Source organism: Elephantulus edwardii, unplaced genomic scaffold, assembly GCF_000299155.1.
Source record: "Elephantulus edwardii isolate Elephantulus edwardi_28Jun2011 unplaced genomic scaffold, EleEdw1.0 scaffold00055, whole genome shotgun sequence".
Lineage (NCBI taxonomy): Eukaryota > Metazoa > Chordata > Mammalia > Macroscelidea > Macroscelididae > Elephantulus > Elephantulus edwardii.
Window position 1 is genome coordinate 9,338,855 of NW_006399805.1, and position 26,366 is coordinate 9,365,220.

Here is a 26,366-nt window from a genome sequence, read left to right on the forward strand (position 1 = left end):
GTACAGCGCCTTTGTTTCCTTCGCAGATGCTGTCAAGGGCCAAACCCGCTGTAGGTGGGGACCCACCGCACAGTGACAAAAGAAAGAAGAAAGGTAGGAAGATTCCAAAGCTAGAGGAGCTCCTTTCTCAGAGAGATTTCACTGGCGCTATTACCCTGTTGGAGGTAATGTCCAAAGAAGGTTGCTTCTTAGGAGGTGAATCTCGAGTCTAGATGAGTGCTTGCGTGAGTGCTGGTTGCTGTGCAGGTGGAGCAGGTGGGTGTCTTCCTGGGCTCCGTAAAAGAATCCTGGAAATCTTGGACACAGCGGTGGCAGTGATGGGTTCAAAACAGCGATGTTTGGGAGGGTAGTGCAGGATTGGCATGGTTTGGTTCTGTGGGGTGTGGAGTCACTGTGAGTCTGTAAATCCACCCAGAGGAAGTCTCCCAGCCAACCACCTAATGGATAAAGAACTAGAATGATTTCTTGAGAAGCATCCCAAACCCTGACAAAGTTGAGGCTTATTCCTTTTCTGTGTTATGAGTTTGGCATCAAATTTAAACGATTCTACTCTGCTTATTGCTTTTTAAAAAGGAGGCTTAATGGAATGCTGGGTGAAGTACTCAGCTGCTGACATATCCTTAGTTCCAACCCCTCACCCACTCCATAGGGAAACGATCTTGCAGCCTTCTTGCAGCCTGCTTCATAAAGATTTATGAAACCCTTTGAAACCCTGTGAGTAGTTCTGCTTTCTCCTGCAGGGTCTTTATAAGTCAGAACTGACTCCACAGCAGGGTTTTGTTTTAAAAATTGTACCCTCAGAAAGGGGTGGGCCTTTGTATTTAAAAGTTGAGCCCTGACTACGTCTCCAGGATAGAGATTCAAGTGTGAAGCATTGGATTCTGGAATGTGGGTTCTCTTGTTTTGGTGAGAGTTGGGTGTGGTCGGTTTGGCTGTTTTTTATTTTGTTCACAATCCTGTGTGAGCTGATTGAGTTTACTGAATTTAGCTAACAGTGAGCTCTGGGCTGAAAGCCTCTTGTTTAGAGTCAGTCAACTGGTGGGTGGGCCTTTGTATTTAAAGGTCATTTGGGCCCCAGGGCAGGTGTTGGGTTTGGGACTAACATTCAGCTAAGTGGTAAAGCACTGGTCTGTCAATTTGCTGTACTGAGGTAGCTTGGGGTTCCTGTGATGCTGAATTCTATGCCACCTGGTGTGCCAAATGCTATAATGGTTCCTCATGGTAGACAGTGTTTGGTTGGTGTTGCTCCCAGATTAAGACAGACTTGGAAGCAGGATTGGCATCCACTTCCTAAACAACAGACCGCCGGAAACTATAAACTTAGAGATCCACTGATACAGATGGAACAGGGTTTAGGTCTTCTGTTCATAGGGTGGCGATGAGTTATGCTCGACCCTTTGGCACTTATCAACAACAACCACCCTCAACCAAGATTTCAAGTCTCAGTGGCAGGGTTTTCAGCTTTTAATATGCATCACAGTCAGCTTGATTATTTGTTACAACGTCAAGTTCTAGTGTCCTGCTCTAGCTCTTCTAGTGATGAATTGTGTCACTAACGGAAGGGTTGGCCCGTCACTCCTGGACTAGGGAGCTCTGTGGTGCCAATGCAAAGATAGGCGGTGTGAACCCAGCAGCTGCTCTGTGTGAAGAAGATGGGCAGTTTCCTCTTGTGCAGTTTACTACCTCTGGAAACCCACTGTGGAGTTGGCCATGGGTTAGTTCTGACCTGACAACATACAACAACCAGTTACTCCGTAAGAGAAAGATGAGCAATCTCCTCCCATTAAGATTTTCGGCCTCGGAAACCCAAAGGGTCTCCAGGCGTCAGAATTGACCAGAGGGTAGTGGAGTTGGGCCTGTGGTTGTGTCAGGAACCTGCATTTTGAAGGAGATTGTGTGCTTCTGAGCTCAATATCCCAGGAGCCTGGACACTGGGAAATTGTAGCGTGGGAAGAATGTGTGGTAGGAGTGTAAGTGGTGCTGAAGGAGGAGGCGTGCGCTGTGTACACAGTCATTTGTCCACAACACCGCTGCTGGAATTTTATCCTAACTCAACAGCCTGTGTTGTGCAGACGACACAAACTTGCTTGCAGAAAGTGAAGCGTTATTAAAGCACTTGCTGAAAAAGATTAAAGATTGTTGCCTTCAATATGGATTACATGCCAGCATACGAAATCCTCACTATTGGACCAATAGGCAACATCATGATAGGTGAAAAAAAGATTGAAGTTGTCAGTGATTTCCTTTTACTTGTATCTACAGTCAACACCCTTGAAAGCATCAGTCAAGAAATCAAAAAGCATTTTGCTCTTCAAAGTTCTAAAGAGCAATGTCAGTTTAAAGAATGAGGTCTTTGCTGGAGAAGGAGGGGACAATCTCCTCCTGTACCAGTCAGATCTGATTTGATGGTACATGTAAAAATAATACAATAAAAATGAAAAAAAAATGAGGTCTTACTGGAAACCCTAAGTGTTAGACATAAGAAAGTGCGAGGGCGCAAGGGAGAGAAATAAAGAAAGGAATTGGTCCCAAGAAACAGGCCTTTATTGAGTGGTCTTAGAGGGACAAGGGGGATGCCAAGAGACCCAGCAGCATGGCATGCAGACAGGATCAAAATGGTGGCCTGGCATTTTGGGGGGTTTCCTCTTGATAGGGGTCCTGGGGAGGACTAAGATGGTATTTCTCAGAATTTGACATGTTAATTAAGTAAGGTTTTAGCACCTTTTTTTCAAGCTCAGACCCTTATCAGGATCCATTGTCTGGTCTGGTCTTTGATGTGACCAGCTTAGATGTTACCAGGTTTCTCAGGAAGTGATCAAGCTTGGGGGTGGTGGGGCAGCCGCCAAATTCTTCCTTCACTAAGTCTCTATAAACTTTCATTAAAATTAATGAAAAGAAAAAAAAAGAAATGGAAAAAAGAATACAATCCAGAACAAAAAAAAAAGAAGGGTTAAAGTAAATAAGATTTTAAAATTAAATATAGAATTCAAAAAGGTAAAAAAAAAATGAGGTCTAAGCCTTGCTCTGTTCGGGTTTTTCCTTATGCATCTGAAAGCTGGACACGAATAAGGAAGACCAAAGAAGAGTCACTGCCTTTGGAATGTGGTATTGGTGAAGAATATTGACTATCATGGGCTGCCAAAAAAACAAACAAATTTGTCTTGAGGGAAGTGCAGAGTGCTTCTCAGAGGCAAGGATGGTGAAACTGTGTCTCAGTTATTTTGGGCATATTTTCAGGAGGAACCAGTTTTTAGGGGGAGGTATCAATCCTGGGAGAATTACCGAGGTAGCCGAAGAGAGGAAGACCTTAAAAGTGGGCTGGAGAATGAGGAAGATTGCAGGGATGGTGCCGGAGAGGGCAGACTCCAGATCAGTGCTGACAGGGTTCCTACGTGATAGCACCCAGCAGCTACACATCACTGCGTTGTCATTGGGCTTCTGTGGACGTGGACGTGTCGTGGGAGGAGACTGCTCATCTTTGCTGTGTGGAGCAGCTGGTGGATTCAGATTACTGGCCTTTCTGTTAGCAGCCTAGCACATGATGCATTATGCCATCATTGCTCTTAGTTCAAAGGTAATTAAAGACAACAACCACAAACTTGTTGCCGTTGGGTGTGAGCTGACTCATAGCTGACGCTCAGCAGGTTTTCTGAGACTGAATTGCATGGGAGGAAACTGCCCGTCTTTCTCTTGAGGAGTGACTGGTGGTTTCAAACCACCAGAGGCCTGTGGGTTAGCACTGAAACCTCCGGTCTGTATCGCTGGACTCTGGTTCAGGAGTAATAGGACCATTTGGTGGCTTGTCCTGATTTGCAGTTAAAACCTTGGAATGAACAGATGTCTGTGCCCTCGGGATAGGATTGCGGAGTGAGTGGAGTGGCTGAGCAAGAAAGGCTGGCTTTTTAGACCTCAGTGGGAGTCTCCCTGTTACCATACCTGCAGGCTGACGGGCCTGAGTCATTCGGCATCAGATATATCCCACACTCTCTCATCCTCTTACCTGTCACCCAGATAGGTGATTATGAGGCTTCTCTCTTTCTAAAGTGTAAGTAAACGGAAAACAGGATGTGCAAGCTTTGAAAAGATACCCTTCTCAGGCATATGCTCTATTCAGTGGTTATAGGTTTAATTGAAATGAGTATTGTTTTTCCTCAGCGAGCTAAAATTTCATATTGTTCGTTAATAAATTTATAAAATTTTTCCAAAGTTTCTGTTTTTAAGCAAGAATTTTTATTTATTTTTAAAATTTTATTGGGAAAAATATGTTGGGGATACACGGAGGTGAGGGTTGGGAGCAGAAGGGTGAGGATGGGCAGGGATGAAAATTGCGGAAGTGCAGTTGCAGAGCTGCACAATTTGGTTGGTGGGGGGAGCAGGTAAAGTAAATGAAAAGGATCCAGTGGGGACCAGATGATTCAGGGCAATGGTAATTAAACAAGAATTTTAAGAAACTGATTTATTAAACAAGTCACAGTTTTTTTAATTCATTTTTTTCCCCCTCAAGTTCAAAGGGCATGTTGGGGAAGAGGAGGAGGACAGCCACCTGTGGATTGGGTACTGCGCCTTCCACCTGGGCGACTATCGCAGAGCATTGGAGGTGTGTGCAGACCGCCCCCCCCCCCCCGGGGGTGGTGCAGAAGAGGGCTCATAAAGAGGGTCACCACCACCCTCCCTGCCTTCCAAGCCCCGCCTCCCTGCAGCAGAGTAGCATCTGGGGGCAGTAGCATCTGGGGACAGTTTGTGATGTGTCTGATCACCAGATCTCCACCATGTCCATGCATGTCCTTTTTCTATTGCATGTACTAGTGAGATTGTAGGGAGCTCTGGTGGCTTAGTGGTAAGAAGCTGCACTGCGTCCCAAAGGCATACAGTTCAAATCCACCAGCTGCTTCAAGGGAGAAAGATGAGTCATCTCCTTCCATGTGATTTACAGCCTGTGTAAAACCCCTGGAGAGTCGACTGTGAGTTGCTTCCAACTTAATGACATACAACAAAGTGTGTTCGTAGAACACATTAACAGTATTAATTCTTGAACTTCCTTTTGATGATTTCGGTGAAATTGTACAGAGCAGCTTGAATTGGGATTCCATTTAACCATTCGAACATATTTTGTTTTCGGACAGTGAACTCTCCCCACTTTTCCCCAGTGGTTCTCATTTCCATGGATCCTTGTATATTCCGCACTTCCTGTCCTCTGAGCTTTCTTCTGGGCAAACGTGGTCGCCGTGGTTTCAGGTGGTCAGTTGTTCTGTGGACAGCATTCCTCCCGGGTTTTATTACTCATCTTACTGATGTGTCCATTATTTGGCTGATTAAAGTAGCTTCCCACCCCCCAAAAGTAGCTTTCTTAAGTAAATCTTCAGGAAAGACAAAAGAACCCATTTAAAACCATTTTTTATGTTAGAGTACACGTCATATAAGGTTTTCGTTTTATCCTCTTTTGAAATGTACCGTTCATTGTCAATAATTACATATAACACAGCCATCACCACTCAATTTCTGGGGCTTTTTCACCTCCTGTCTTTGCTGGTGCCTTCACAGACTCAGTGCCCCTTCCTTGTGACTATCGCCAGGACCTCAGGCTCTGGTGACCTCTGGTGACCTTTGGTCTGCCTGTTGCAGGCACTTTCTAGAAATGAGATCATAGACAGGAATCCCTCTGGAACAGTGGTCAGTATTTGACTACTAATCAAAAAGTTAGGTGCCAAAAGCCACCCACTGCTGTATGGGGTGGAGATGAAGCAGGCGGGCAGTTTCTGTCCAGATTACAGCTTGAAACCCCATGTGTAGTTCTGTGTCCTAAATGCTGCTGGGATAAGAATTATCTCCATGGCTGTGGGTTGGTTACCTGCCATGGAATCTTAAAATATTGATCCCCTAAATTAACTTATTTGACACAGTATTTTCATAGTTCATCTATGTCGTAGCATGTTTCAGAATTTCATTTCTCTTGATACCTTAAAAACCAGGCCACTTTGATACGTACTTTCATGAATATTTTCTCAAAAGAAATTCAGTGTTCCTTTGCTTGGTTATTTTTATAGAGGAAAGAGTGCATTTCTGCAAGTATATTGACTTAGAAATTGTTAACTCCCAGTCATAGTAAACCCTACCCACCAAAGTTAACCATTTCTCAGGTTGTGGATCTAGTTCTGGCCAAAATGAGAGATGCACTATGTTAAGCACTTCTTCAGTCCTAAATGAAGTTCTTTAAACATTTCCCACCCAGTTTTATTCTCCAAATACAGTCTAAGGATCCTTCCCAGATAGCAGTGGAAAAACATGTAGTAACCTTTAAAAATCAAGTCGTTCCCCCCCCCCCCCAAAAAAAAATCAAGTCCAACCCTAGTGAGAGGACCTTTCCCTTTACGGAAAAATGGTTCTCCCAAAACAAGGAAAGAGAATAAAAGTCCATCATTGATCTCTCTACTGTCAGAAGGTGATCATAGCCCACTCTGTATTTCAGGAATATGAAAATGCAACAAAGGAGGAGAATTGCAATCCTGAAGTCTGGGTGAACCTGGCCTGCACCTATTTCTTCCTTGGGATGTATAAGCAGGCAGAAGCAGCTGGATTTAAAGGTGAAGAGAGGCCTTTTACTATCAAGTCAGAGGTTTTAAAACAGAACATTCCTTTTCCTGTTGAGGCCAAAGTATTAGAAAATTTTAAAAAGTATCTTTCTTCTTCAAAAGTATTGGATTTGAGCTGCTTTGTATTAAGGAGTGTTGATCCACACCCTCCCACCCTGTGCCCCACCCCACACCTAGGAAACCAAGTGCAAAGGGGAAGGAGGAGAGAGGTGAGGAGACAGCTCTCTCCGGGGAGTGGATCTCAGTGCTGGAGCCCAGGGGGGGTGTTGGGCTCAGGGTCTGGAGGGTGGGAGCACTGAAGGAGTGCTGGGTCGATGATTGAGGGCATGTGTTTGATAGCTGCTTCCCCTGATTGGGGACCTTGGAGGTGCTGTGGTGAGAGCACTTGCCTCCTAACCTAAAGGCTGACCCAGCCTGGAGGAAGACCAGGAGCTCTGCTTCTGTGAAAGTCTGCCGCCAGGGAACCTGGGAACCCGGTGCGATAGTTGTGCTCTGCGCTGCAGGACCACGATGAGTTGAAATTGACTTGACAGCAATCAGCTTTTGTTTGATTTTTTCCCTGCCACTCCCACACCTCCCGACCCCTGCCTCCCTCAACCCCCTACTTCAGAGCAGGAAGCTCAGTAATTTCAGCCTGACAAAGCCAGACTTCTGCTCTCCTCTCTGATGTTAGTCTCAGGACTGTACTCAGGTTTGCACATAAGAATAGGGCAAAAGGGAAGACGTGGGAGGGGAGATTAAGGATAATTAGAGTGGGCATCAAATTAGAGACAATGCAAGGAATGAGGACAAGGGATGTTTGTCAGAGTGATGAGTTCCTGGGGAGAAGTCTTAGAGAAACACATATATACTGTCTGTCATATATATGTGTTTGGGAAATATTCCAACTTAAATCTGCTGAAAATGTGGTACTTGAAGTCCTCTTGATTTGCTCCTGGTTTATTTCACATATACTAGTGTAGTTTTTCCTAATTTAATTTTAAGATTCTTTTAGTTACTTACATTACCTTTCTAGAACCTTATCTTCTTTTACCTAAAATAATATTAAGACACATGGATGGTGATGTGTCTATCCAAGTGTATCTCTCTTTCCCTTTCTGTATATTTTCTAATTTTTTTTATGAATGGAAAAGTCACTTTTTGTTGTAAAAGATATAGATGATTGAATGTCCAGAATTAAGGAAAATTCTCTAAGAATGTGAGAGGGAGGAAGCTCTGGTGGCCTGGGGTAAGAAGCTGTACTGCAATCCCAGAGAAAGAATAGGAGAGGGATTTGGATTGAAAGGTGGGACCCTCTTTGCTTGGTTCTCCGCTTCTGCATAGCAGATGATGGTAGATTGGGGACCAGAGGCTGTAGGGAAAGGTGGTGGTATGATTGGGAGGAGCTTTCAGAAACAGTTGACCAGGAAGACTGGCTCAAGGAGAGGGAGCTTCTCCCATATTGTGATGGCCACAGCTGACCATCCGTGTCCACTCTAGCATTTGACCCACACACAGAGGCGGCCCCTTCCTCGCTCCGTGTGTGGTGAGGAAGAGAAGCCGCTTAGACTTCTTTGCGCCATTGCTGCTACTGCAGGTGGAGACCAGACTTAAACACCCTCCAGCCAACTCTTGCAGAGCACGGGTGTGAGCTGTGAGGACCCGCTTATCCACTGACTTTTTCTTCTTGTTGCGGTTGAGGTAAACTTAAGTGTTCAGAGCATGTTGGAGCAAGATGATTGTGGCATTTTAAATAGATACATACAACATGTGATCAGAGCCATGCGGTTTAAGTCCTTTGTGTTCAGACCCACATGCTCAAGGCATATGTGTTAAAACCAAGACACCTCAGGACCAGATGGTCAAGATTTGGGGAAACTCGTCTCATTTAATTGCTGAAAGGGACCAAGTACCATAGACTGTTCAGTGCTTTTATAACCCAATGAGTAAGCAGTTCGTGTTTTTCTTTCAGCCCCGAAAAGCCGGCTCCAGAACCGCCTGCTCTTCCACTTGGCCCACAAGGTACTGATTCTGCACTCAGCTCACGCTTCCAGCATTAAAAGACTCCCCAGCAACCCGGAAAGAGCGAGAGCTAGAGAACCTGCTTAATGGTGTTTTTCTGAAAGGGGTGCATAAAGTTCAGTTTTAGGATTGCCCCAATGGGTGTTGTCTGTCCTGGTAATTTGTTCAGAAATGTTAGCTTTGGGGCTCTGGAGGTTTGGCCCATAGCAAGCTGCACTGCCATCCCAAAGGCAGGCATCACTGACAGTTCGAATCCACTAGTTGCTTCTCCAGAGGAAGATGGGCAGTCACCCTCTTCGACAGTTTGCGGCCTCAGAGCCTGATGGAGGGTCACTGGGAGTCAGCACTGATGCTGTGGCCCTCAGCCTGTGGGGAATTTCTAAGGCAGCAGCCAAGTGAAAAGGGTAGTTGGTGTCAATTGTCCCATTAGGTCTCGGGAAGTGGACTCCAGTCTGAGCCTGATTCTGAGGACTGACACATTGCAGAGTTCCACGAGCCCAGTCACCTTCATCATCATCATAAAATGGCATGTTAAATAATAGGTGTTTTAGTTATAGAAGCTGGATGTATCCATTCTACTAAGGACTATATATAAGCAAGAGAAAAAACACCTCCCATGTAGAAAGAGAACTTTCAGCTGTTAGTGTGGTAGGAGGTCTTGTAGAAAGGAGATTATTCTATGCATGTTTATCACTTTGTGGTACAGAACAGGGATCCTGCTGCGTATCTGTGTTTATGTTCTACTTTCCCCTGCTTGTTTGTCATACTGTCAACGTACACCTGAGTCACTTAAGCTCACAAATGAGATTTTTTAAATTACTTCATAATATTTCATCAAATCCATATTCCACATAGTTAAAGCTTCCTAGTTGCTGTTTTTTGTTTTTGTTTTTTTTTAACTTTAAGACACTCACTAACACTATTTTAATAATAAATATATTACATGTATTAAATCTTTTTTTCCTTTTTTAAAATTTATTATTAATTTCAATGACAGTTTACAAAGACTTTGGATTTCCATTCATTCATTGTTGCACTTTTCTCCCCCACCGCACCTCTCTCCCCCAGTACACTACCCTCTTGGGAAAGTAAAAGAAAAATTGTTTCATTGTTTTACAGTCCCTTCCCCCAGGTCCACTCCACTTTGCAGCCTTCTCTCTGGACTCCTGTCATGACAAAAATACCTAATCACATATCCCTTTTAAATAGTTTTCTCCCTCATCTGTTTCAGTGCAGTATGCGCGTTATTAAACCCATCTTTCTCAGTCTCCCCCAAACCCCGATGTCAGTCCTGTTTTACAACAGTAAAGTTTCCTAGTTGTTTAACTTGTAGATTGTTTTACAATTTTAATTCTAAAAACACCATCCCAAACATCCTGGAAATTCAATTTCTGAGTTAGTGTTTATGCTCTAAAACTTTTCATTCAGATTGCTGCCTTGTTTTACAGGCAGTACTGCAAAACTAATTCTGGTTTTTAAAATTTCACATTGAGATGATGAAATTTGTCCCTTTTCGGTTCTGTCTCTCTCCCTCTAAGCCAGTCTTAGACTCTTACTAACTATACCAAAGCCTTGTCACTATTTCTTTTGTGGTCTGAGTGAGGGTTGACAAGGCAAACTTTTCCATCCTGCTGTTCATGCACATTTTCTTGTATAACATCAGTTTCCATACTCACAGGATATTTGTTCTTTCCCACTCCCTTCCTATAATTTTCATTCCCATGAACCGTTTTTCTGCCTCTTCCTTCTTGCTGGGCAGATGCTGTTCCACATTATCATTAGTGAGGGTCCCTCTTTATCTGTCATCCTAATCCCAGCACTTACCTGTTCTTTCAGGTTTTGAGTTCAGGTCCTCACTGTGTGGTGGTGCCATCACAAAGGTTTGTTATATGTTTCAAGTGTTTCTAGGTGTTCCTGGTAGGGAGACTGGACTTAAACAAGCTATCCTTCTATTAGTATAAATGAAAATATTTTATCCCATTGCAGGAAATATATTTTATTGTGTTTTTCTCTGTAATAAACATATAATGCATGCTTTTTATAGAACTTCTGGGAAATATAGAAAAATCACAGAGGAAAAAAGTAAAAAATTCTTGTAAGTCTACTATATAGATACTTGCTATATTTTTTCCAGACTTGTAAACATGTGTATCTTATTTTTCTGTGTATATACACTTACCTTACTAGATGGAATAATAGTATATGTAAGTATATATCCTGTCTTATAAGTTATACATTAGCTTTCCACTAAAAATGTGTGGTGACTCTTTCTCCGTGCCCCTAGATATTCTACAGAAGAGACTATAAATGTAATTCAAGGGAATGAATCACAGACACGCTTCTAGGTCTGTGTACCAAAGTAAAAATTTAACCACTAGGAGGTGCTGTACAAAACAGTTTGTATTTCTGTGTCAAATGGTACAACTATTCTGGAAAATAGTGCTTCCTTAAAAGCTTGAAAATAGAAGTACCACTCCATCCAGCAATCTCACTGTGAGGTGTGTTTCCTAAGGAAGTAAGAGCAGTGACACAAATTGATACATATGTGTTCATGTTTATGAAATGTTACTTCTAGTAGCAAAGAAATTGAAACAACCATCAGCAGATGTTTAAAGAAACTATGGTGCATTCACATAGTAGAGTATTATACAACATCAAAGGGTGATACAGAATTTCTGAAAAGTGAGGAGGCTCCGGAGCTGGGCTTGCAGCAGCAGGTCTGGGGAAGGGGCAGGCAGCACCATGTCTGGCTGGAAAGGTGGTAAGACGAAGCCCCTGAAACAGCCCTGGAAGCAGAGCAAGGAGATGGATGAGGAGGAGAAGGCTGCAAGCAGAAACAAAAAGAACCTTGAGGAGCTAAAAGTGAAGGCCACAGTCAAAGGTCCCCTGGCCACGTGTGGAATTAAGAAATCCAGCAAAAAATAAGAGGCAATGATGGACCCCGTTCCTTTTAAAAACATCTGGATTCTCTGCTATTCTGTTGCCACCTGCAGTTAAAAAATGAAGTGTTGTCTTGGCGCCTGTTGTACATTTAAAAAGAAACTTTTGTAAAACAATGGAGAAAAAAATAAGCCAAATGATGGTCCATCTCTTCAATTCTTACTCAGCCATTCCCATCTCAGCTGTGCATGCCGTCAAAGGAGACGCAATCCAGAATCCTGTCGGATCTGCTCGTAATTCTTTGTTGTGCCCAGAATTCTGTACCACCTGGAATTAAACCAACTCATTTAAATTTTTTTTTAAAAAAAATTCTTGAAACACCGGATAACATGTATGAAACAAAATTACAGTAATGGTACAAGACTACAATTATAATATGCTGCGGAAAGGTTTGCATACAGAATTATTCTTACATGGTTAGGTTGGAAATGAGTGGAGAAGGAAATAAAAATGAATAAATCAATAATAAATAATTATTAAATTAGGTGAAGGAAAAGGCAATGTACAATAAGGAAGTAATCAACCATTATAATTAATTAATGTTACTCAGAGATAAGAAACATCAGACTGAAGATAGTTTTCTAAGATAGCCTTTGGTACCTTTCTAAGATAGATATTTACCACATCAAGACCAGATTTAAATCACTCTTAAAAAAAAATTATTTCCAGTATGTTAGTGATCAAACTAGAATTCAGCTTCAAAATTTATCTCTCTGTATCTCTGTGTGTAAAGAGTTTTATTTTAAACTTTTTAAGGTTTCAAACCTATTTTTACATCTTTTTGAGTAACTACATATATTAAGGTCACTTCCTCTGTTTTACCCCACTTGAAATTGAAAGGCAGGTATTAGTTCAGAGCCACTTAACCACATATTCATACAAGGTTTGAATGGAACTCTGGCAGCCTAAGCCACACGGAAGAGTAGATGAACCTTAGGAGGATAGGAAATGAAAACCTAGTCATCGTGAGGAAGACGTTTTGTTACCATGTTTTCTGGGAAAGAGAGAAAAAGACAGAAGTCCTAATAAATCATCCAAAATGGAGAGATCTGTGGGTAAAACAACTCCCTAAACCACTGAAACACACATCAGAGGACAGCATCTGCTCAGCGGTGAAGCTCAGAAGACCAGAAGGGATGGGTGGACACCGTCAACACAGGGAAGAAGTGGGAAAACTTGCATTGTGGAGATTGCAAGCCACGTCACAAAACAAAATGTGGGTGAGGTTTTTAATTTAAAACTAATTTGCTATGTAAATTTGTACTTAATTTTTTTAAAACGGTCTTGGAGAAAATATAGATAAGAATTGTTTTAAAGGCAAAGAGTAAAGAGGCAGAGGAAAAATTGAAAAACAAGAAAAATGTAAACAAAGAAAATAGTTTTAAGTTGAAGGGAGGGTCAATAATTTGTATCTGCTGTAACTGAAAAGATTTCAAAAAATGTGCTTCTTGGAGCTCATTCCCTTTTCTCCCCAGCAGAGAAACCACCAGAAGCCCAGGGAAATTGGGGGGCGGGCGACACCCTGGCAGAGGAGAAGGAGTGTTGCCCTCTTCAGCTAGGGCACTCTAGGCATGGATCTTCATGTGCCTTTTCTTCTCTCACCTTTTAGTTTAATGATGAAAAGAAACTGATGAACTTCCACCAGAACCTGCAGGACGTCACAGAAGACCAGCTCAGCCTGGCCTCCATCCACTACATGCGCTCCCACTACCAGGAAGCCATCGACATATACAAGCGGATCCTGCTCGACAACAGGTTGGGGTGTCTCTCTCCCGCTGTCACATGCCGCCCCCACCCCTCAGCCCCTTACTTCACGGTCACAGGCTCCTCCCAGGCCCTCCTGGTCATCCAGGCACCTGCCGGCCTGGTCACCCCTCGTGTGCTGTGCGGTTGTACTTGTTTGGCCTCAGTTTCCATATTTGCTCCCTTCTCTGCACGAGCAGATATACATTGAAGTTGTGCCTTTCTTGATTGGTCATCTTTGGCTGTATCTGTATGGCAAAAGGTGAATATTACAATAGAGAAAGAAAACCATTGCAGTGATTACCCCCTGCCCAGTTCTTCGCTCGGCACGTTCCTGAGCTGTCCTTTTCTCTTTGCTGTCCCTCTGAGTTACTGTAAAGAGTGTGTGAAGACGTGACCGGTGGGACCCTTGTGTTTCCCAGGGAGTACCTCGCCCTCAATGTGTACGTGGCCCTCTGTTACTACAAGCTGGACTACTACGACGTGTCTCAGGAGGTCCTGGCCGTCTACCTGCAGCAGGTTCCCGACAGCACCATCGCGCTCAACCTGAAGGCCTGCAATCACTTCCGCCTGTACAACGGCAAAGCAGCTGAGGTAGTGACCAGATCCTCCATCACCGTCACCAGCACACTGTGCCAACCAGCTCAGGGCACCTCTTTAGTGATTTTTTTTTTCATGAAAGTTTGCAAATCATACTGGATTTTAGTCACCTATTCATTCACATTTTGTGTGTGCCATTAGTTACCGCTGAGCAATGTATTTCATTCCACTGTCTCATCCATGTCTTGAGTATTAAGGTGCTTCCTTACTGGTATTGGTTTGCTTAGGGTTTTGTTTTATGTTTTTGGGTTGGTTGGGTTGGGTGGGTTTTTTCCCCCATTTTATTTAATTATTTCTTTTGTGTGTGTACTGTCAAATTGAATCTGACAGGTACAGGAGGGGATTGCCCCTCCTTCTCCACAGAGTTTTTATCGTTCTAAGATGGGGAATTTTTTTCTCCATCTACTAAGATGATCGTGTAATTTTCTCTTAAGTGATGGTTGTGGCCAGTTATGCTGAGATCGTCTCCTTCATTAAGTCAGCCCTACATGGCCAGTGTAAAGCGGGTGTGGCTGTCCTTCAGCCCTGCATGGCTAGCATAAAGGCGGCATGGCTGTAGTCTGTTTTTTCTGAGTGTCACTGGACTCACTCCACTGATATTTTATTTAAGAGATTTCCCTCAATACTTACCATTATTATTGATCATTGTTCTATAACTTTGCTTTCTCTTTGGTATTACTCCTATTCAGTCATAGTTCAAAGTCTGTATTGTTGTTCTTATACCTTTGCATTGACCATGACATGTAGCAACTCTGGGAACAATATATTAAAACCTTGTCATTGTTGTTAAGTGCCATCAAGTTGAGCATAACTCATAACAACCCTATGAACAAAAGATCTGAACCCTGGTCTGTAACTATCATCAATTCTCTAATGTTCATAGAGTTTCTGAAGGCGTGTGGTTTAGGAAGTGGATGCCAATCCAGCTTCCAAGGCTGTCTTAATCTGGGAGCTCCACTAAACACTGTCCACCATTTGTAATTATTATGACAGTGACACACCAGTGGCACAGTGTTCAGCATCTCAGCATCCCCAAGTTATCTCAGTAGAGCAAACTGACAGATTAGTGCTGTAGCACATAGAAGATGTTCTTCCCAAATACAACGAGGCCTGGCCCTTGGGCCCAACCGACCAGGTCCTGATTGACTTAAACAAGAGGCTTCCAGCCCACAGCTGCATGTTAGCTAACTCCAATCAACTCATGATCGTGAGTGTGAAGTAAATAAAACCACCAAAACCACTTAACTTTCAACTAAAGCAAGAAAACCCAAACACCCTATTGAGATTGACTGTGAAGCTAAGGGACGAGATACGTTTCTGTTGTCTGGAGGAGTTTGTAGAAGAGCCATGATGTATTCGCTTTTTAAATGTTTCTACTTATTGCTGTTATTTCCTTCCATCATGTTTAAGTATATCTTGCTGTAATTTTTTTAATTCCTTTTTTTTTTTTTTAAATTTTCATGTGTGCCGTCAAATCAGATCTGACTGGTACAGGAGGAGATTGTCCCTCCTTCTCTAGCAGAGTATCTGGTGGATTTGAACTGTGTACCTCTGGGATTGTAGTGCAGCTTCTTGCCATTAGGCCACCAGAGCTCCCTAATAGGATGCTTAGCTTACTAGTTTTCAGTCTTACTTTCTAAAGTACATTTTAAGGTTATATGCATTTTTTCACTCTATTGATTTATCTATTGATAGGGAGCTTTGGTGGCCTAATGGTAAGAAGCAGCTCTGCAATCTTAAAGGCACATGGTTCAAATCCACCAGCTGCTCCCAGGGGAAAAGGATGGGCAGTCTCTTCCCATGTCGATTAACTGCCTCAGAAAACCCACTGGAGGGTCAACTATGAATAGTTTCCAACTAGATGGCAAACAAACAATTGACTTAGCGGCATTCTAAGGTTTGTTTTTTTTTTTAAATATTTTTATTGGTTTACGTATAATCATTCATATACATTGTGTTTTATATATGTTCTCTGTGTTTTAAATAATCATTCATATATGTTACAGTTTATAGAATTAATTTCCATTGCTCTATGCCTGTTATCTTCCTGTCTTTTCAAACCCCCATTGGACCTTTCCCATTACTTCACCCCCTACTAACCTCTGCTTTCCCAGTGATTTCCCCCTTCCCTTTTTTCAGCCCTTCTTTCCATTTTGAACATTGTTACACATCTTAGTCAGTTATCTTCCTGTTTTCACAATAGTGGCTTTATGCAATATTTGTCCTTATGTGACTGAGATATTTCATGCAGCAAAATGCTCTCCAGTCTCTCCCAGATTATATTGTTGTTATGTGCCGTTGAGTTGCTTGCGACTCATAGCGACCCTATGTACAGCAGCCCTAAACTCTGCTCTGTCCTGTGCCAATTGCACTGTCTCTGACACTCCCATCCCAATTACCTCAGTCACTGAATCAGTCCACCTCATAGAGGACCTTACCCTCCTACGCTGTCCCTCCACCCTCCCAAGCATGATGTCCCTCTCCAAGGACTGGTCCCTCCTTACATCATGTCCAAAGTATGTTAGATGGAGCCTCAGAATCCTTGTCTCCAAGGAGCCGTCCAGTTTAACCCTTTCCAGGATGAACTGGTTTGTTTTCCTAGCAGTCCATGGTACCCTCAATACTCTTCTCTAGTATCAGAGCTCAAAGGCATCAATTCTCCTTCTATCCTCCTTAGTCATTGTCCAACTCTCTGATGCATAACAAGTGATAGCAAAGACCATGGCCTGCATCAGATGCACCTTAGTCTCCAGAGAGACACCGTTGCTCTTGAGTACTTTGGAGAGGTCCCTAACAGCAGACTTTCCCATCGCAATATGTCTTTTAATTTCCTGACTACTGGTGCCAAGAGTGTTGACTGTGGAGCCAAGCAAACTAAAGCTGTGAACAATCTCAATCTTTTCACCATCCATCCTGATGCTGCCAATTGGTCCAGTGGTGAGAATCTTTGTCTTCTTGACATTGAGCCTCAATCCATATTGTAGGCTGCAGTCCTTGACCCTCTGCAGCAGGTGCTTCAGGTCCTCCTCAGTTTCAGCGAGCAGGGTTGTGTCATCTGCATAATGCGGATTGTTGCTAAATCATCCACCAATCCTGACCCCACATTTCTCCTCATAGAGCCCAGCCTCCCGGATAATCTGTTCTGCATATAGGTTGAAAAGGTATGGAGACAGGACACAACCCTGGCATAGGCCCTTCCCAATTTTGAACCATGCAGTGTTTCCTTGCTCTGTTCTGATGACTACCTCGTGGTCCAAGCATAGGTTTCTCATTAGCACGATCAAGTGTTCTGGGATTCCCATTCTTCTCAGAGTCAGCCATAGTTTGTTATGATCCACACAGTAAAACGCCTTTGCATAGTCAGTGAAACACAGACGTACATTCCTCTGGTATTCCCTGCTTTCAGCTAAGATCCATCTAACATTAGCTACAATATCCCTAGTACTATGACCCCTTCTAAACCCAGCCTGGACTTCTGGCAGTTCTCTGCTGATTTGCTGTTCCAGTTGTTTTTGGATAATCTTCAGTGGAATCTTGCTTGCATGTGAAATCAGATTATATAGTATTTTATTAAATCATTGTTCCTTAGTGCTGCGTAGTATTCCATTGTGTGGGTGTACCAGTTTTCTTGTTGATGGGCATTTGGGCTACTTCCGTTTTCTTGCAATCATGAATAATGCTTCTGTGAATGTAGGTGTACACACATTCTACGTTTGAATATGTGATGTAACTTCTGATTTTCAGTATGAGATCTTATTTTGGGTTAATTAGATGTACACTTGCTAATTTCCCATTACTTGTAGAATTTTCCAGTTTAATTTTGCTGATGATTTGTAGTGGAATTGCACTGTGTCTGAAAAGCATATTCAGTGTGATTTTATTCCTCTGCTATTTCTTGAAACTTGATTTATGCTTCCAGGATATCATTGATTTTTTTTGCTACATATTGAATGTTGTTGTTGTTATGTGCCATCGAGTCGTTTGCGACTCATAGCATCCCTATGTACAACAGCCCTAAACCCTGCTCTATCCTGTGCCAATCTCATTGCCTCTGACACACCCATCCCGAGTACCCCAGTCACTGAATCAGTCCACCTCATAGAGGGTCTTCCCCTCCTGCGCTGTCCCTTTACTCTACCCAGCATGATGTCCCTCTCTAAAGACCTGTCTCTCCTTACAACATGTCCAAAGTATGTCAGACGAAGCCCCAGAATCCTTGCCTCCAAGGAGCAGCCTGGTTTAATCCTCTCTACGATGGATGAATCTGTTTGTTTTCTTGGCAGTCCATGGTACATTCAGTACTCTTCTCCAGCACCACAGCTCAAAGGCGTCAATTCTCCTTCTATCCTCCCTAGTCATTGTCCAACTCTCTGATGCATAACAAGTGATTGCAAAAACCATGGATAGAATCTAAAATTTTAAGATACTGATGTAACATTTCATAAACAGATAATCTTGCACTTTTTAACACTTTACTTTTATGAATAATATACTTTACCATCTGTTTTCCCTAAACAAAAGAAATTCAAAGAAGATTGTAACTTGTACCCAAAAAAGGTAGGACACAAAATGCATGTTCCGTGTGTATTTGCTGTGAGCAGCAGGTAGCACGAGTGGTGTCAGACAGCGTCTGCATCCGTCTCCACTGCGCTTAGTGCACTGGGCTCATCAGGCATTTTGTGTGGGAGCAGTGCCATGAACACTGTATGTTAGTGTGTAGGGTTCAGGCGCTGTTTGGAACCACTTAGTACATTCTTTTGTGTTTATGAACACTCAGAATTTTTTCCCCTACATAGTAATAACCTTTTTACACTATTTTGGCTGATGGAAGATTTTGTAGAGTACTTCTGTTTTGGAGATAGCTGGGGAAACCTGTATGTCTATTCAAAAACAAAATAAAAAACACCAAAACCTCATTATCATCTGGCTGGAACCACCTCAGCGCTGGCCCCCTGCGGGGTTTCCGGGCTGTCCTGAGCAGGAGGACATTGTCCGTCTCTCCTGCAGAGCCACCTGGACTTGACTCCCCAGGGACAGCGCCAGCAGAGTGCCTGAATTGACTGATGGCTTTCTGTCTGCTTGATGTCAGTCTCCCGGAGGGATCAACCACTAAGTTTGTGAAGTTGCCTTATTTCTTCTTGGTCTTTTATTGCATCATTTCCCCATTCCCTTTCCCCTTTTGGACTTTTATCTATATCTTATTAGTTATCCTTCTGTTTTCACAATAATGGTCTTATGCTCTCTGTATTTTAGTGTGTGTGTGTGTGTGTGTGTGTGTGTGTGTGTGTGTGTGTGTACCGTCAAATCGGATTGTCCCTTCTTCCGCAGCAGAGCTTCTGGTGGATTCGAACCGTGCACCTCTGGGATTGTAGTGCAGCTTCTTGCCACTTGGCCACCAGAGCTCCCTGCTCTCTGTATTTTTGAGATGTGATTTTGCTATGTACTATTGTTACGTCTTGGTGATTTGGACTTCGCATTGGTATAAAGTGACCTTTTTCTCTAATTATACATCTTCACAATTTTTTGTACACTGTTTGTATAACTGCATAGACTTTTTTGGTTTTGGTTGTAGTTTGTATTCTTTGGTTTGGTTGGTATTTGTTGTTTTGGTTTTTTTTTCTTTGTACTATCCTTTTACTTTCAGCCTCTTTATGATTTTAGGGAGCTCTGGGGGCCTAGTGGTAAGAGACTGTGCTGCAGTCCCAAAGGCAAGCAGTTTGAGTCCAGCAGCTGCTCATGGGAGGAGGATGGGCAGTCTCCCTCCGTGTGATTTACCACCTCTGAAAACCCACTGGAGGGTCGCCTGTGAGCTGGTTCTAACTCGATGGTACACAGCACCAACAATCACAGTGTGACTTTTTCTTTTAATTGTGTTTCTTGTAAAATACAGCTGAATTTGGCTTACTTTAGTAGCATTGTACAACTATATGGACTAACAGCTATGCAGTTGCCATTCTCACAAGCCTTTTCTTTTTCAATTTTAGGCAGAACTCAAAAGCTTGATGGACAATGCCTCTTCTTCCTTTGAATTTGCTAAAGAACTCATCAGGCATAACCTGGTCAGTAACTGTTTCCCATCTGACTGACTTGAAACCCATCCCTCAGCCCTCTCATCACCACACTTCCCATAGTACGAAGGGAAGCAACAGTCCCAGCAGCAGCACCCTAGTCCAGGGAGCTATGGAGAAGAGCAGGAGCTTAGAAAATTCCGGAACTTGGACAAGTGCTGATAGGAGAACAGTGTGGATCCCAATGTTAGTTTTAGGGCCAAAGGAACATGTCTTTGTGGGGTAGAGTAAGTGGGAAAGGTTTTTCTGGTGAAAGGAACACTTATGCCAGTTGGTTCTAAGCAAAGACATGGAATGAGAACACGGACAGCAGATATAAAGAGTGCTGAGCAGCTTGATCTAACTGGCATGGGAAGTTTGACCTGGGCAGTAGTGCAACGTGAAGTTGGATGTGCAGTGGGTTCCCGAGGGTTGGGCTGGACTACGATGACCGTGGCTGAAAATATCCAGGCCCAGGTTGCCTTTGATTCTGTTGACCTTGCATCATAGTGAGAAGCAGAGCAGCTGCTTCCATCACAGAGCTTAGGCCACTGGGCACATTGTTCACTGTTGCTGACGCCCAAATTCCTGGTCTAAAACTGGGCATGAGAGTGGCCACGCCTCTCCCTTCTGAGCGAGTGCTTCATTTCTTTAGTGGCCTCTCTCCCATCTCTCCACTGAATACCTCCCTGCCCTGTGTCTCCAGTGTCCACAGACCCACGAAGCCCGTCATCCTGTCTCTGTGATATCTCCTTCCGCTCCCTCGCTGATTGTAGTACTTGAGTGCTTCCCAGGATGGTTCACACCTCCATTCTTTGCACTTCTAGTCTTGCCTTTAAATTAAACCCAGATTAGATTTTTGGGTTTTTTAAGAACTCAGATTAAGTTGTATGGCAATCAATGAGTTAAAAATAGTGTTCTAGCTGGCTTTGACAAGCACTGTGGCATTTGGACAAGAACAAACTGGGAGGAGGGTAGAGAGAATAGTGCAACAATGAATGAGTGGAAGCCCAAAATCTCTGTAAATGTTTATGAAAATTAATAAAATATAATTATAGAAAAAAAAATAGTGTTCTAGAACTCTAACTTGGACAGAGTTAAAGCCTGGAGAATAGCTTTAGGAATTTAGAGAATTGATTGCTGAAATCCTAACAAATGTGAAAGAAAAGATTAAAGCTAGAAAAATATGGTTGCAAGGGAATATCTGTGTTTAAACAATCAAAGGAAGAATAATCAACAAAGGTGACAGAAAAGGACAGGCAGGAAAGAGTGTATAAGCAGTGCAGTGTGCTGTCACCAGAGCATGTCTGCAGTGCAGTGTACTGTCACATTCAGTTGGGGGCTCAGCCTGACTGCTGGCTGGCACAGCACTGTTACGGTGTTACAGTCACCGCACTGCTGGCTGGGCGCCCTCACTGTAATCCTGTTACAGTCACTGCGTCAGTCCCTCTTGTTAAGGATCTTCCTCTCTTCCTCTGACCTTTCTCAGCATGTTATCTTTTTTCTAGGACTGATCCTTCCTTGCCCAAAGTATGTGAGATGATACGTTTCAACTTCCTCATCTCTAAGGACTGCACTGGTCAGACTTCCTCGAAGACAAACAAATCCAAAGGATTTTGGATAAACAGAGGATAAACAATCCTTTGGCAGTTCATGAGATAGTCAGTACTTTTATTCACCACCACAATTAAAAGACATCAATTTTCTGTCATATTTAGTTATTGTTCAATTTCTCATTGCATAGGAGCAATTGAAAAGACCATGACTTATATCAGCTGCACCTTGGTCTTTAAACTGACATCATTGCTCTTTAGCACTTTGGAAAGGTGCTTGACAGCTAATTTGCGCAACTCAATATGTGTTTTGATTTCTTGAGTGCTGCTACCATAAGTGTTGATTGTGTATCCAAGTAAAATGAAATCTTGGTAACTTCAGCCTTATCCCCCTCTATCTTGATTTGTGCTTTTTCCTTTCCTATTAGATGTCAGTGTGAAGATTAAAGTGTGCTTGATTCAGGCCATGGTCTTTTCAGTCCCTTGCTCTGCATCTGAGAGCTGGACAATGAATAAAGATGACAGAAGAATTGATGCCTTTGACCTGTGGTGTTGGAGAAGAGTACTGAATATCCTATGGACTGCCAAAAGAACACACAGATAGATATGTCTTGGAGAAGGTGCAGCCAGAATTCTCTTTGGAGGCAAAGATTATAAAGCTTCGTCTCACATACTTTGGGCATTGTTACTATGAGAGGCTATTCCTTGGAAAGGGACATCATGCTTGGAAAGGTGGAGGGAGAGCAAAGGAGAGGAAGACCCTTAACTCGATGGATTGACACAGTGACTGCAGCAATGGGCATGAGTGTCTCAGAATCAGTGAGGATGGCACAGGGTAGGACAGGGTTCGGATCTATTGTTCATGGGGTCGCTATTTGACTTGACAGAACTTCACAACATTAGATACTTTAAAGTTCTTCCAGCCTCTCCTCGGTCCCCAGTTTGCAGATTTATGTTTTAGGCAGTTGTTAGTTGTTAGAGGAGCCCTGTCACTTTTGGTGCCAATTTCCTCTAAGTTCTCCAGTGGTTCTGTAACCACAAATGGGTGGATGACTTTTAACAGGAGACCTGTATCTCCTTGACGTTTAGGCGGCTAGGAGTCTGAATTCAGAGTCTTGGCTCTAGAGGGCGCCTCTTGTGTGCCTGAGGAAGGTCCTTACTCCTGGGTTCCGTGGAAATCTTTGCGCCCTTCTCCCGTCTCCTCTTACTTACTCTGCTCCTTTTATATTTGCACAAGATTGACTCCTGACACAGTGTTCAGTAAGCCTGCTTTGTGACGTAACCCGAGCGCCCATTCCCTGATGGCAAGTACCCACCAGCATGGTGATTAAACTTCACAGCACAGGTTTCTGGTGTGCCGTGTAATGCATAATAGTGAATGTCTTCATTTTCCCTCTTTTTTTTAAAAAAAAAATTAATTTTAATGCAAGTTTACAGAGACTTAGGGTTTCCAGTCATTCATTGTTGCACTTTTCTCCCTCCGCACTCCCTCCCCCGATTCACTCTCGTTTTCCCTCTTATAGTATTGTGGTTTTTCCTCAGTAAACATATACTGCAGTTAAACATCAATGTTAAAAAGTTTTTATAAAGAATACTTTTATAGTTCCAGCAGTCTGGAAAATATTGAGACAATACAAATCTTGTTAGTAACATCAACTTTTTTTAAAAATTTTTTTATTAATAACGTCAACTTTTAAAGTTAACTTGAGGTCAGGTTCACTCCACACCATGTACTAGCCTGTGACTCTGGGCATGTTGTTTACCACTGTGGAGTCCTGGTGTCCTCATGCACAGAACTGGGGCATCACGGTGCCTCCCTCTTATCTGTGCAGGTCAGAGAGGTCCTGTGTGAGCTTGTCCAGTCCTGGCTCTTGGGGAGCAGAGTTCTCCCTGGCGTCCTCTGGCTTCAGTGTCAAAGTTGCAGTGGGATCAAGGAGCGAGAGAACTGAAGGAGCACGAGGAATTTAGGCAAAGGGGGAGATTTGTGCCTCCTGAAAATATACTTACTAGTGGTAAGGAGCTGTGCCGACAGCTCAGAGGCACAGGGTTTGAGGCTGCCAGCGGCTCGCAGGAGAAAAGATGGGCAGTCGCCTTCTGTGCAGTTTACTGCCTCTAAAAACCAACCAGAAGGGAGCCCTGGTTGCCTAGTGGCAGGAAGCTGTGCTGCAATCCCCAAGTCGCTCAGTTCGAATCCATCAGATGCTCTGCTGGAGAAGGAGTGGCGGTTGCCTCCTGTGCCAGTCAGATCTGATTGGACAGTACACAACCCGACTCCTGCTACACTGGTCACATTCTGGGGGTTGAAGGGCATGTAGGGACACACAAGGCTGCCTGTCCCTGGAGCTCTGGGCTTGGGCTAAGGAAAAGCAGATAAAGAAATAAGTAGTAAAATGTGGTGATGAACATGAAGACAGTTACAGCTTAGAGTACCAGTGGTGGTAGTTTATGTAGTGTCAGAAAGACTTGGCTATGCCAGGTCTGTGCAGAGGCAGGGGAAGCCAGAGCGGGGGGCATAGTCTGTGCTGGGCGGTCAGTCAGCCACTGAGGGGTCCTCAGAATGATCAGGAGCCCCAGTGTTCTTCGAGTTTGATAGCCAGGGGCTGTGTCTTGTCAGCTATCACACGGATGTGTTTTCTCTTTCTAGGTGGTTTTCCGCGGTGGGGAAGGGGCTCTGCAGGTCTTGCCCCCCCTGGTTGATGTCATTCCTGAAGCGAGGCTGAACTTGGTCATTTACTACCTCCGCCAGGGTGAGAAGAGCGTCTCGGTGGGTTTTACTTATAACAAGACATTCTAGAACATCTGCTCTCTGGATCGGTTAGGTTCCGTGTGGGTCTGCTAACTGATAGGTTGGTGGTTTGAACCCACCAGCTGCTCCGTAGGATCAGGAGGAGGCTGTCTGCCCCCCATCAGATTTACAGCCTGGGAGACCTGATGGGGTCGTTGGACTCCACTTGACAGAAGGGCATGGTCTCTGAGTGGTGTGGTTCCAGCAGATGGTCTTTGAGTGGGGTGACCTCTGAGTCGTAGGACGTCGGTGGGTGATCCCTGAATTGGAGCCTGGTGGCAAGTCAAGAGTTCAAACCCACCAGTCCCTCCCCAGAAGATGAGGCCGTCTGCTCCCCGCAGGCGGTTCTGCTCTGTCCTGTAGGGTCACTCTGAGTCAGAATTAACTTAGCAGCAACAGATTGTATCTTTAGTCCGTAATTGAGGAGCCCCATGGTACAGTGGTCAAGCACTCATGTTGGCACAAGAAGGTTGGTGGTTTGAATCCATCCAGTGGCTCCATGGCCGACAAACTTGGTCATCTGCCCCCAGAGAGATTCCAGCCTAGAAAACCTGGAGGGCAGTCCTAGTATACGGTTGCTGTGAGTCGGAATCAGCTCCATGGTTCACAACAGCTGTGTCTGATTGAAGTTGAAATCCATCATATTCCAAAAAGAGGCGTGCACCAGGCTTCCAGGACAGACAGATCGATGGGTGCTGGGTTTTGTGTCTTCTCTCCTAGCCTTTTTCTCTTGTGCTGCTTCCAGCCTTCCCCTTGAGCCCGGTTCTTGCTGCCCGCTGGCTTTCCTGTCCTTTGCTCGCTGTTCTGCACCCTCCTCCTCTCCGTTTTCCCGGCCCCTCTTAGTTCTTAGATCTCCTTCTGTTTAACACCCGTCCCCACTCTCTTCTTCCCCTCCCCCTTTATTTGTTTTTTATTTGCTTTCATTTTCTACCTATGGCTTTTTATGAGAGATGACAGAACTCAAAGAGAATTCTTTGAGGACACTTGCCCCTAAGCAGGGTTAAGATTGCCCGCCACATCCCTAATCTAGCCCTTTATTGGTGGCCACAGGGGGCACAGCCTCCTGGTGTAGACCTCTGTAAGGTGCACAGTCGACAGTGCCATCCTGCTTCCCACGAGAGCTTGCGTTTGACAGATGGCCTTTTCCCTGGTTCCACCCCAGAAGAGTCTGCTGAGTGCAGGCGCAGTCACTGTTTATGTCTTGTTTTTCAGATGATGTACAAGAAGCTTATAACTTAATCAAGGATCTGGAGCCAACTACTCCGCAGGTAACTGAGCTCCCGCCGTGTCTTCACTCACCCAGGCTCTGTGGAGAGTCACAGAACTTAAGACACACAGTGGAAGGCACTTGGGGGGGGAGGGCTGCATGTGGACCTCCAGGAAGGATCCCAGGTATTGCCCCTCGGCTGCCATGTGCCCGTGAGTCACGCTTTCTGTGTCAGTGAGAGTTGGTACTTCTTACACGTGTAAACTCCCTACCGGGTGGTCGTCTCTTCACAAGGGTCAAGATTTGTAAATATTCACATCGAGTGGCGCGTTCTCAGTACGGCAAACCTCACCACCTTCTGTTTGTTTTCCTTTGAGTACATCCTCTCGGTTTACGCAGTGTTAGAGCATGTCACTTGCTAGTGTTTTAATTGTCACGCCAACCCACAGGGAGCAGTTTATAAAGGTACTTGTAGAAAAGACGATAGCAGTGTCAGCTAACAGAGTGCCAACCAGCGTACAACCGAGTAACCCAGGGCCAAGCGCCATCAGAGGCTGGGGGCTGCCAGTTCACCTGCCTCGCTGTGGAGATGCTCACACTGAGCTTTCTCTGCCAGGTGGGCGCTGCCTGCACCGTGCTGTCCCCATGGATTGTCCGCTGTCGTAGTCAGTGGTGTGTTCTTGTTCTGTCATATTGCCAGCACCACGTACAGGGCCCGGGACACAGCAGGTGTTCCTCTCACGAAAGAAAATGTGCCCGGGCCCTGTGGAATCTAAACATGCACATTCCTCAGATGTACGGAGCTTCAGCATCCTTCATACCTGGCCCTTCATCGGCCTCCTGACTAAACACAACCGCCATATAAAACTACTCCCCATAAAAACAGCAGAAGAAATAGGG

At 44.1% G+C, this 26,366-nt stretch overlaps 1 protein-coding gene across 1 annotated transcript in view; it reads left to right on the forward strand.

The window, feature by feature from the left end:
* Positions 1-26: 26 nt before the first annotated feature.
* TTC26 (tetratricopeptide repeat domain 26) overlaps positions 27-26,366 on the forward strand; it is a 44,156-nt gene continuing 17,816 nt past the window's right edge. The window contains exons 1-9 of the mRNA XM_006887155.1: positions 27-164; positions 4,505-4,597; positions 6,467-6,581; positions 8,542-8,591; positions 13,141-13,286; positions 13,697-13,868; positions 19,859-19,933; positions 24,119-24,221; positions 25,472-25,527. Of these exons, the coding sequence (XP_006887217.1) occupies positions 27-164; positions 4,505-4,597; positions 6,467-6,581; positions 8,542-8,591; positions 13,141-13,286; positions 13,697-13,868; positions 19,859-19,933; positions 24,119-24,221; positions 25,472-25,527 (948 nt within the window). The remainder of the gene's footprint in view (positions 165-4,504; positions 4,598-6,466; positions 6,582-8,541; positions 8,592-13,140; positions 13,287-13,696; positions 13,869-19,858; positions 19,934-24,118; positions 24,222-25,471; positions 25,528-26,366) is intronic.